The sequence below is a fragment of the Panthera leo genome, chromosome F2, assembly GCF_018350215.1.
Source record: "Panthera leo isolate Ple1 chromosome F2, P.leo_Ple1_pat1.1, whole genome shotgun sequence".
NCBI lineage: Eukaryota > Metazoa > Chordata > Mammalia > Carnivora > Felidae > Panthera > Panthera leo.
In genome coordinates, this window is record NC_056695.1 from 74,499,851 (window position 1) to 74,510,050 (window position 10,200).

The following is a 10,200-nucleotide window of genomic DNA, read 5'->3' on the forward strand; positions in this document are numbered from 1 at the left end:
CTCACGGTTCATGAGATCAAGCCCCTTGTCAGGCTTCTTGCGGAACGTGGAACCTGCTTGGGATTCTCTCTCTCGTTCTGTCTCTGCCCCTCCCCCATGGGCATGCGCTCTCTCTCTCCCTCTCTCTCTTCCTCAAAACAAATAAACTTTAAAAAATCCCCTTAAAAATGGGTAGAGGATCTGAATAGGCATTTTTCCAAGGAAGATATACAGATGGCCAACAGGTACATGAAAAATAGGCTCAGTGTCACTCATCATCAGGGAAATGCGAATCAAAATCGCGATGAGTTACCCTTTCAGTCCAGTCAGAATGGGGATGTTAGAATGCTAATATTAGAATTGACCCCAAAACTCACAGATACAGAGAGCAGGTTGGTGGTTGCCTGAGGTGAGGTGGCTCTCTGCTCTTCCCCGTTGGACAGACAGCCGCATCTCCTGGTGCGGTGCCAGCCGCGTCCCCGAGACACGATGGTGAAGGTCGGAGTCAACGGATTTGGCCGTATTGGGCGCCTGGTCACCAGGGCTGCTTTCAACTCTGGCAAAGTGGACATTGTCGCCATGAACGACCCTTTCATCGACCTTAACGACGTGGTCTACATGTCCCAGTCTGATTCCACCCACGGCAAATTCCACGGCACAGTCAAGGCTGAGAACGGGAAACTTGTCATCAATGGAAAGCCCATCACCATCTTCCAGGAGCGAGATCCCGCCAACATCGAATGGGGTGATGCTGGTGCTGAGTATGTTGTGGAGTCTACTGGGGTCTTCACCACCATGGAGAAGGCTGGGGCTCACTTGAAGGGTGGGTAAAATGGGTGATGGTGGTCAAAAGCTACAAGTTTAGGGAATTTATGAACTGGATTAAATTCCTAACTTTGTCCAGGGTTGTTACAAATGTATTTATCTATTTAGCTTCCTCTATTTCTCCTTCTAGCAAGTTCTCTCGAGTCCCTCCCTCCTAGGAAAAGCAGATCTTCTGTACACGATTCCTTCATTTGTTCAGGAAATTTCTAGGAGCACCTACTAGGGGCCCGGCACCATGCTGAATGCTGGGGGGACGTGAGTGCACAGAGAGTGCAATGTCTCTGCTTTCCAGAAACCTGGAGCCAGACCTGAGATGCTAAGAAGAACAAGAAAAGAAAAGCAGTCACAAAATTCATCGTGACCCAAAGGACAAGATTCCGGAGGGCGGTGGTGCAGATTTCGATGAAGCCGGCTGGGCAGGTACCTCAGCCAAAATCTAAGGGGGACAAGGACTCATCCCTGGAGAGTCAGGGGGTAGCATTTCAGGCGGGGGGGGAAATGGTAATCGAAGGTCTTCAGGTCAGAAGGTGCTGATCTGCTTGGAAGAAGTAGGAGAAGGCCCTGGAGCTGGGGAGAAGCCGAAGAGGAACAGGAGAGGCAGTGATCCCGGCTGCTGCAGGGTTGGAAGCCACTGGAAACCAAGTTTTCTTGACATCTTTTTGAATAGGCCCTCGCCGCCGTGTGTACGATCTTCCTCGTTCTTGGGCTTCCACAGAAGCCACCGACAGCTGTCATTTCTTCTGATCTGGGCCCGGATCTCACACTGAAGCTGCCCCAGCCTCTTGAAAAGAGCCCAGGAATTCCAAGGAGACAGGCAGGTTGGCCTTCCGTTGCCGGTGACACCAGGCTCCCAGCACTCACCTGGCTCTGGGGAGTCTGGGGCTGGCAGACGTCCCCGTCTCTCCTTTCTTCACACGAGGAGGGAAGTCCAATGCCTTTCCACCCTGCAGGGTCTGCCTCCCAGGCTGCAGTGTCCTGGGTTCCTCTCAGAGAGAGGCTGGATTCTAGTGAGGCCCCGAGTAAGAGCCGGCCAGGGCTCCTCCACACACAGCCTGTTTCCAGAAAGCTCTTTCCCCACTCCTGTTTGTTCTGGATGGCCTGCCCCTCAGGCCCGTGGCCTCCACCCATGTCTTCCTCTGGTCTAACCCCGAATGTCCTCCCGAGCTCTCAGAGCCTCGCTTCTCTGGTACGCGATCGTCCCTCGGGCCCATATGAGTTCTTCCTCGCTAGGTTCCACAGGACTTCGGACCAGCAGGAATGGGAAGAGGCACGCTGGAGGCTGACGGCACCCCAGGAGCTCCTATGCTCCTACAGCTGTCCCCTTATTGAAATTTGGGGTCTCGTTAGCCCCAGCTTTCAGATAGGGAAACTGAGGCTAAGAGAGGTGGAGTGGCCTGCTTTGGGCCGGGTGGACAGAGCATACACCGACTCCGAGGGTGGGCCCCCCACAAGGCTTCCCCCTGCTGCCTGAGTATCAACTCCTTATACGTTCAGCTGGTACTTCCGGTGATGGTTTAGTTCTTCACATGCCCTGAGCACCTGTGGCGGGCCAGGCCCTGTCCCCATCCCTCGGGACACGGGGATGCCCAAGGCATGATCACAGCCTCTATGCTGGGGCCGTGGACCAGAATGGGTCAGAGCTGAGGCTTTGGTGGATGCGCTGATGCAGGGTCCAGCCGTTGTCATTCCACATTGGGCTGTGTGGTTGAGCGAGTAATGAACGTTTCCGTTCCTCGGTGTCAAATTCACAGCCGGGGCGGTAACGGCACCCGCTTGCCCTGACTGGTAGGGTCTTAGCGGGAGTGACTGAGAGACAATTAACAAGGAGCCCCCCGGCGTCCCTGCCTTGGAGGCCAGAGAGTGACCCCCAAACTCCGACCTCTTTTCTGTCCTTCCTCACTGCCGCGGTGTCAGAAAAAGCCACGCCAAACAGATGGTCTACGTGAGAGCCAGTGTCTCTGTAACATAACACACACTTTCGGCTTCAACCGAAAGTCCCTCATGCCAAGCACCAGGAAGAACCAAGAAGCTCTCAAACCGATTGAAAGGTGATCAGTAGATTCCAAAACCATGAACACAGAGGTTTTAGAATTACCCGAGGAAACTTGGGGCTGAAACGTTAGGGCTGAAATCTTAAGTATACTTCAGCGAGCAACTATGAACACACGTGAAACAAATGAAAAAAATAGAAAGCCTCAGCCAAGAAACAGAAAATCTCAGGAAAAAAAAAAAAAAAAAAAAACAACAACCAACCCAAACCCGAGAAGATATAAAAGAAGAACCCGATGAAACTTGTGGAACTGAAAATACACTCAGTGAAAGAAAAAGCCCAGCGATGGGCTCAGAAGCAGAATTGAAATATAATCCTAATTTCAGGTGGAGACCTCCCTGCCTCCTGCAGGGCACCAAAGGCTCATGAAACCTGGGGGCTGGGATGACCATTTCTGTACCCCGAGGGCTCACCCCTGGTTCTGGCTAATTGGAGGGGCTTGCTTAAATGATGGCGGTGTCTGATTTGGGCCGTGAGCCCTTGAGGAGCCCAGGGAATTAACCCCACCCCCACCCCCAACCCCGGTCTCTTGTCTATCTCTCCTGTACTCAAGGGCGGCATGGTCCCATCTCCCTGGCATGGAACCATGGTTTCCAGTTCAATCCAGCTGTCCCAAGACACAACTCGGGATCTTGTTCTCCCTCAGTGGTCTCTCTTTTCCGGGAGATGCAGCCTGCAGGGAACAGCTTAGAAAGTTCCAGCCTGCAGGTTGGTAGAGGCATTGGAGAATGTCAAAGCTAGCCCCTCACTTTCTATCTAGGAAAACTAAGACACAGGGAGAAAGAAGTTTCCCAAGGAGCCACTCTTGTGAGTTGCAGAGTTAGAACGTAAAATCTCTCCACCAACTCACAAGAGGCTTTACATTTACACAAAATTTTTAACGTTTATTCATTTTTGAGAGACGGAGCGCAAGCAGGGGTGGGGCAGAGACAGAGGGAGGCACGGAATCCGAAGCAGACTCCGGGCTCCAAGCTGTCGGCATGGAGCCCGATGCGGGGCTCGAACTCACGAACCGTGAGATGGTGACCTGAGCCGAAGTCGGATGCTTGACTGACAGAGCCACCCAGGCACCCCGAGGCTTTACGTTTTAAGTCAGGATTCCTAGTTCCTGGAGGCCCAGCCTGGGCTTTGGTAGAGAAAGCAAGAGAGGGAAAGAATCTGCTCTGCTCTCCGTCTTCCATTCAACAAAAAAACTTTAAACTGCGGTGTGTGATTCCCCATAGTTCCTTCTCTCTGCTTTGGAAAGCAGAAAGTCAAGGTCGGCGGTCCTACCGGCCTGAACCCCTGAGGGTTGCTTTAAGTCCTTACGTACAGTCTGGGGATATGTGTCACTGCGGCATAACCGAATTTATCCTGACTGACGCAGGCCTCTTCGACGTGCCGGAAACTACACGCTGCGCCTGAGCAGGTGGATAGGAAAGAATAATCCACGCCCTGGGGGGAGCGCACGGCCTTGTGAGGGCAAGACACCATAAACAGGCGAACTCACAAACGAGTGCATACAGATGCTCGTGTGGTCAGGACACACACTGTGAGGGAAAACGAGGGAACAGGAAATGATGACGTTGGGAAGAAGGGAGCCGACGCAGACCGCGGGGCTGAAGGGAAGTTTCTCCGGGAGGGAAACACTTCAGCCAAGACTCGGAGAGTGAAGAAGGGCAGCGAGGGGGCGAACGCCGGGCGTGTCCAGCGAGGGTCAGCCCGTGAGAGGGTCGGGGAGCCCGGTGGCCTGAGGATAAGAGGGGCAGGAGGCCAGACCCTCAGGGCCCCGGAGCTGGTGGGGAGGGGCTGGGGCTTTATTGGAGGCACCCGGGAGCCCCCCGGGTGTGGGGGAGGGTGGGGCTGAGCTCTTTGGGAAGCTCCCGAGCTCCCCATAAGCTGGAGGGTAGGGGAGGCCGGTCACCAGCCCCTGTCTCTTGGGCGTAAGCCCTGGAGACCCCGGAGCTCAGGCCAGGCCTCTCAGCTGCCTCCACAAAAGGGAAATGTGACTTCCCAACGGGCCTCTCTCTCCTCCTACGTGGCAGGGCCCTGGGCCAGGTGGGGGCGGTCGTCAGGCACCTCCCTGAGCCCCTGGCCCGGCGCTAGGGCTGGGGGGAGGGGGCCAGGCCCGGCCAGGACACCCGCACAGCTGCTCCGTTCACGGCTGCCATGTCGGCCGGAGGGACACGGGTGTCCTTGGAAGAGACCCCAGGCCGGGCTGGTCCAGAGCTTGGGAGGCATGGCGGTGTCCTCCCCAGACCGCTGTGCACGAGGCGGCGTCGTGCCCACGAAGATGAAGCAGGGCCAGCGAGGCTCGGTGCCGGCGGTGGGGCCGTGCAGGCCCGTCGTTCCCTGCACCCATCCGGGCTGTGTCTCTGCCCCTGGGACAACTGCCGATTGGTGACGGTGGCCTGGCCCTTGGCTTTAGGGAGAGGGGAGAGTGCTTTGTCTCCTGGATGGTGGGTGGATGGGGCAGGGGGAGGCGGGAGAGGCACGGAGGGGCCAAAGCTGGCCCCCCCTCCGTAGGCCTCTCTTCTCAGCTCCGCACACGCGCTCACGCATCCCGCCTGTCACCCACGTGCACACTACAGACGCATACCACTCTCACACCGGGTCACACACTCTCTCTCTCTTTCTCTCCCTGTCTTTCCCCCCTCCTCCCCCCACTCCCCTCCTCTTTGACCTCAGGGCTGCAGCAGGGGAAGTGAGAACAGTCGGGGAGCCTGCAAAGCTGGCTGGCGGGAGGGAGACGGAAGTTTGTCACATAAGGTCTCCTTTAGCCTCCAAGGCGTGGGATTGCCTGTTTCTGGAAACATCACTGATACGGGGTCTGTCCTCGTTTCCCGGGGCTGCTCTCCCACACGTGTGTTCTGTCATAGTGGTGGAGGCCCCAGGAACGATGCGGAGCCCTGGCAGGTGGGCTCCTTCCGGTCACCCCCGCCATTCCTTGGCTTGTAGGCCCATCACGCCCGCGTGAGTCCTGCCTTCACACGCCTCTGCCCTGTGTCCCTCTGCCTCTCCAACCTCCCTCTCCTCCTACGGACATCCGTCATTAGATTTAGGGTTCCATCCCTCATCTAGAAATCCTTAATTACGCCTACGAAGACCCGCCGCCGAACAGGGTCACGTTCACAGCTTCCCGGTGGACCGATCTCTTGGGGGTGGGCGACACCATTTAACCCGCCACGGGGTCCCTGGGCTTCCCCGACTCCTCAAGGGAGTCTTTGAACGTGGGCAGTATGACTCCGGCTCCCCTCTCTGACTGCCCGCCGTCTCCTCTGACAGGAGCAGAACGAGTTGGTCCCGCCTTCACAGGGCCCCAGGAGACGCCAAGCAGAAGGGACTCGGCAGGGACGACAGTGTTCTCTTGTGGCTTCTCCCTGTGGGTGAGGGGATCCTCCAACTGGAGAATAGAGGGGTCTTAGTTGCAGCTGCCGCAAGCCCCCCCAGGAACAGAAGAGGAAACTGAGGGCTGAAAGCAGTTAGCTCGGGTCAGGCAGGAAGTCTCGCCGGCCAGGCTGAGAGCCTGGCCAGGGGCTCGGGTTCTGGATCTTTGTATCTCGGAGGAGAGGTCCCTAAAGTGAGAAAGGCTTTGTCTGCTTGGAGGTCAGTGTGGCCAAGGTCCCGTGGGCACGGAGGGAGGCTACAGGCAGGCAGGAGAAGGGTCTCCACGGGGTAAAACCTCTGTCCCCGGCAGGACAGGAGGAGCCCCTATTTCCTGCCTGCCCTGCGATCTGCCCCTCGGCTGGCCCTGCCCACCCTCCTGGATCAGAGCCTGTGGCGGGTGGAGACGCCAGGAACTTCTTCATGCTGAGGCACACAGGGTGGTGGGGACGGTCAGGGCTGCCCCCTTCAGAGGAACAGCCTTCTTTGGGCCAGGGTCACCTGCAGGAAAACCCTGAACCCCCTCCCGTCCCTCTTGTCCCACAGACGAGGCAGCTGGAGCCAGAGAAGGGGCTGGGATGGCCTGAAGTCACATTACCTGGAGAGGCCTGCAGGTGCCCGGGGCTGCTTGAGCCAGCGCTCGGCCTCTGTCTGGAAGCTTCCCGGCCTCAAAGTTCTCCTTTTCCAGATGAGCCAGCTGGCGCTGCCCACCGAGCTTTTCTTTGTTAGTCTGGGAACAAAACAATAACACAACGTGTCATGGAGCCTCTCGTTTGGCTCACGAGCTGAGGTCTCCCGGGACAGAGTTTGCTGGGCCCCTCGGAGCTGCCAGGTCTGTGCGTGAAGTCGGCACCTCAGGTCACCGGCGGCCAGAGAGGAGGAGAGACGCGTTCACCGTCTGGGTCTGGGGAGGAATGAGGGCGTCTCCCTCCAGCCCCTGGGGAGTAGTCCTTGGCTCATGACCTTTGACTCCAAAGCAACTTCTCTTCCAAGAGCCGCTCCAGCGGGCTGGTCATGGGTGCTCTGTGGTCTGGCAGGATTTCCTTTGTACCAGACAGAGCACCCTCCTCCCTGCTGTGTGACCTCGGGCAGGCTGCCTGACCTCTCTCTGCTCTGCGTCTCCTGCATGCTCGGCTCAAGGAAGGCAGGGGAGTGAAGCCCTCTATCTCCACTCTGACGGCAGGGCCGTCCTTTCCCAGAGGTACAAACAGGAACTGAGCCGGCCGGAGTGGCTGTTTTAAAAGAACGCTCTGGCCGGGAGGGTGTGTCTGTCCGATTTGGTTCTCTGCCCCACGGGCTCTGGGAAAAGTTCCAGGCCTGCTCGAGTTTATCAGATTCCTTTCTTTACTCACCCAACCTTGAATTCCATGGAAAACAAAATAGAGAAGAAAAAAACAAAGCAGCCTACCACTGGATTCCATCATTTCCTGGATTTTAAAGTCTTTTGGAGCTGGGTTTCTGCACTTGGCCCCCTACCACACGGGTGCTCTCGGGCAAGACGTTTCAGTCTCTCGGAGCCTCCGTTTCCTCGCTTCCTGTGTGTAAAACGGGTGTAGTAACGAAGCTTCTGCAGCGTGTTCAAGGACCACAGCCGATCCCGGACAACAGTCCTTGGCAGGGCGCCCACGATCGCGGCGGGACAGAGCGGGCCGGTGTCGCTCTGGGCGGCCCTTCGTCACCCTCGGATTCACACCCCAGCCAAGATGTCCCCGTTCCTAATCCCGGCACCTGCCGATACGTTGTGTTACATGGTAACAGGGACGCTGCAGGCGTGATTAAGTTAAGGATCTTGAAACGGGCTGATGTAATCACAACAGTCCTTTCGAGAAGGAGGCCGGGGATCAGTCGGGTAGAAGCAGGCGAGGGGACCGCGGAAACGGAGAAGGAAAAGGCGGTGAGACGTGGGGCCAGGAGCCAAGGAATGTGGGCGGCCCGGGGAAAGCTGGAAGAGGCAGGGATCAGATTTTTCCCCTGGAAGCTCCAGAAGAAACACGACTCTGCTGACACCTTGATTTTAGACTTCTGGCCTGCAGAACCCTAAGACACGAACCGCGTGTTGCCTTAAGGGACTGAGTATGTGGCTGCAGTAGAGGCCACAGGAAACTGAGAGAAGCCCAGAGAAGACGTCCGTGCTGAGTCCCCCGGGCTCCCTGCCTCCTGCCCTCGCCCTGACTCCGCTCCTCCAGCCTTCTCGTGCGTTCTGTGAGCTTCCTGATCTCCCGTGCTGCCCACGCTCTCGGCAACGAGCCCGGCTCTCCCAGGCTCCCCAGCGGGACGTGCCCTCTGCCTCGTGGGGTGGCGTTGACTCCACGGTGGACGGTCCTTCTCTGCCCCGCTTGGGTTGGCAGTTCTGACTCAGACTAGCTGATAAAAATGGGCAGAGGATGGTTTGCTGGGACTTGTCACAAAATGCTCCAAGGAAGAATATTCTTCTGGACGCACCGAAAGCCAGTCTTCAGGTTCCTTGAGCTGAGGAAATGTTTCAGAAAATGTTAACGGAAAACACAAGAGAAAGATGAGCAGGCGTGGTGGGTCTGGGATCTCCCTGCAGCCTGGGAGGGTTGGCTCCCAACTGCATGAGGTCTGGGAGCTGATAGATCGTGGAGGGGGGCACCCCAATGTAGGACCTGAGGGTTTGAAGGGAGCAGAGCAGCGACTGCGGGCTGCGGGCGTGTGTGATACGAGGGGGCCATGCAAAGACCGCTGCCTCCCGCTTTGATGTCATTGCTGTCGCTGTTCCATGATGGCATTTCTTAATTTTTTTAATGTTTATTTATCTTTGAGAGAGACAGAGCACGAGGCGGGGAGGAGCAGAGCGGGAGGGAGACAAAGAATCCGAAGCAGGCTCCAGGCTCCGAGCTGTCAGCACAGAACCCGACGCAGGGCTCGAACCCACGAATCTCCAGATTGTGACCTGAGCCGAAGTCGGTCGCTCAACCGACCGAGCCACCCCGGCGTCCCTCCATGATGGCATTTCTGATGCTAACTGGCTGAGCCTCTCAAAGCGTCTCTGGTTACCTGTTTCATTCTGCAGGTCTCTCATTAGGCTGTGAGTTCCTGGAGGTCAGGGGCATGTCGACCTTCATCTCCTGCCCTTAGCTCCTGGCTCGAGCCAGGGGCCTGGCACACAGTGGGGACCCAACGGACGTCTGCAGAATGAAGCTTTTCCTCCTCTGGCTTCCTCTCCTGAAGGAGGCAGTGGCAACCCTTCGCATCGCCGGAACTTTATGTTGACCAAAAATGGTTAGGGAGGCCCGGAGGGAAGAACGTTGTGTCTGAGTTCAAGTTCCAGCGCAACCCATGGCTTGACATTTGGGAAACCTCCCCGCCCTGGCTTGTCTCAGGTGCGTGTGTGTGTGTGTGCACGCACACGCGTGCGGGAGGGGGTGTGGTAATACCACCCTCCTGGCCTGGACGGGTCTGTCTCCTCCGGGAGAGGCTCTCCTTGGAAGGACCTCTTGGAGTTGACTATGCCAACAGCACCCATCACGGGGCCCCGCACAGAGTTGGCGCTGTGAGTGTCTATCGCTTGAACTTGGCAGGATATCTCTCTAAAGGTCATGCTTCCTCTCTCTCCCCACCATGTTTATTCCCTACCCACACTCTTCTCCCTTGGCCTCCATCGTCCCCTCCCTTCTGAAGCAGGGGCGAGTTACCAGAAAAGCAAGGCTGAGCATCGATCCCCTCCTGCTTTACGCCCTTGAAGGCTTGTTTTTTTTTTTTTTTTGGATGTTTATTTATTTTTGAGAGAGAGAGAGAGAGGGAGGGACAGCACTCGAGCGGGAAAGGGGCAGAGAGAGAGGGAGACACAGAATCCGAAGCAGTCAGCTAAGTGTCCGACTCTTGATTATGGCTCAGGTCACGATCTCACCGTCTGTGAGTTCGAGCCCCGCATCGGGATCTGCATTCACAGCACGGAGCCTGCTTGCGATTCTCTCTCTCCCTCTCTCTCTCTGCCCCTCCCCTGTTCGTGCCGTCTCTGT

The 10,200-nt window shown here is 57.0% G+C and overlaps 1 protein-coding gene across 1 annotated transcript; it reads left to right on the forward strand.

The window, feature by feature from the left end:
- The first annotated feature begins 432 nt into the window (after nucleotides 1–432).
- On the forward strand, nucleotides 433–6,647 carry LOC122210611 (glyceraldehyde-3-phosphate dehydrogenase-like). The gene is made up of 4 exons (XM_042923365.1): nucleotides 433–806; nucleotides 1,914–1,990; nucleotides 6,119–6,219; nucleotides 6,531–6,647. The coding sequence occupies exons 1-4, from the start codon at nucleotides 469–471 to the stop codon at nucleotides 6,645–6,647; spliced, it is 633 nt and encodes a 210-aa protein (XP_042779299.1). The 5' UTR covers nucleotides 433–468.
- The last annotated feature ends 3,553 nt before the right edge of the window (nucleotides 6,648–10,200 follow it).

Excerpts from the sequence above, each read along its gene's own strand:
- LOC122210611 (XM_042923365.1), top strand. The coding sequence starts at position 469 with ATGGTGAAGGTCGGAGTCAACGGATTTGGCCGTATTGGGCGCCTGGTC. Across the intron at positions 1,991-6,118 it reads CTCAGAGCCTCGCTTCTCTG|GAGCAGAACGAGTTGGTCCC; the intron begins GTACGCGATCGT and ends CTCCTCTGACAG. Across the intron at positions 6,220-6,530 it reads CTTGTGGCTTCTCCCTGTGG|GACAGGAGGAGCCCCTATTT; the intron begins GTGAGGGGATCC and ends TGTCCCCGGCAG.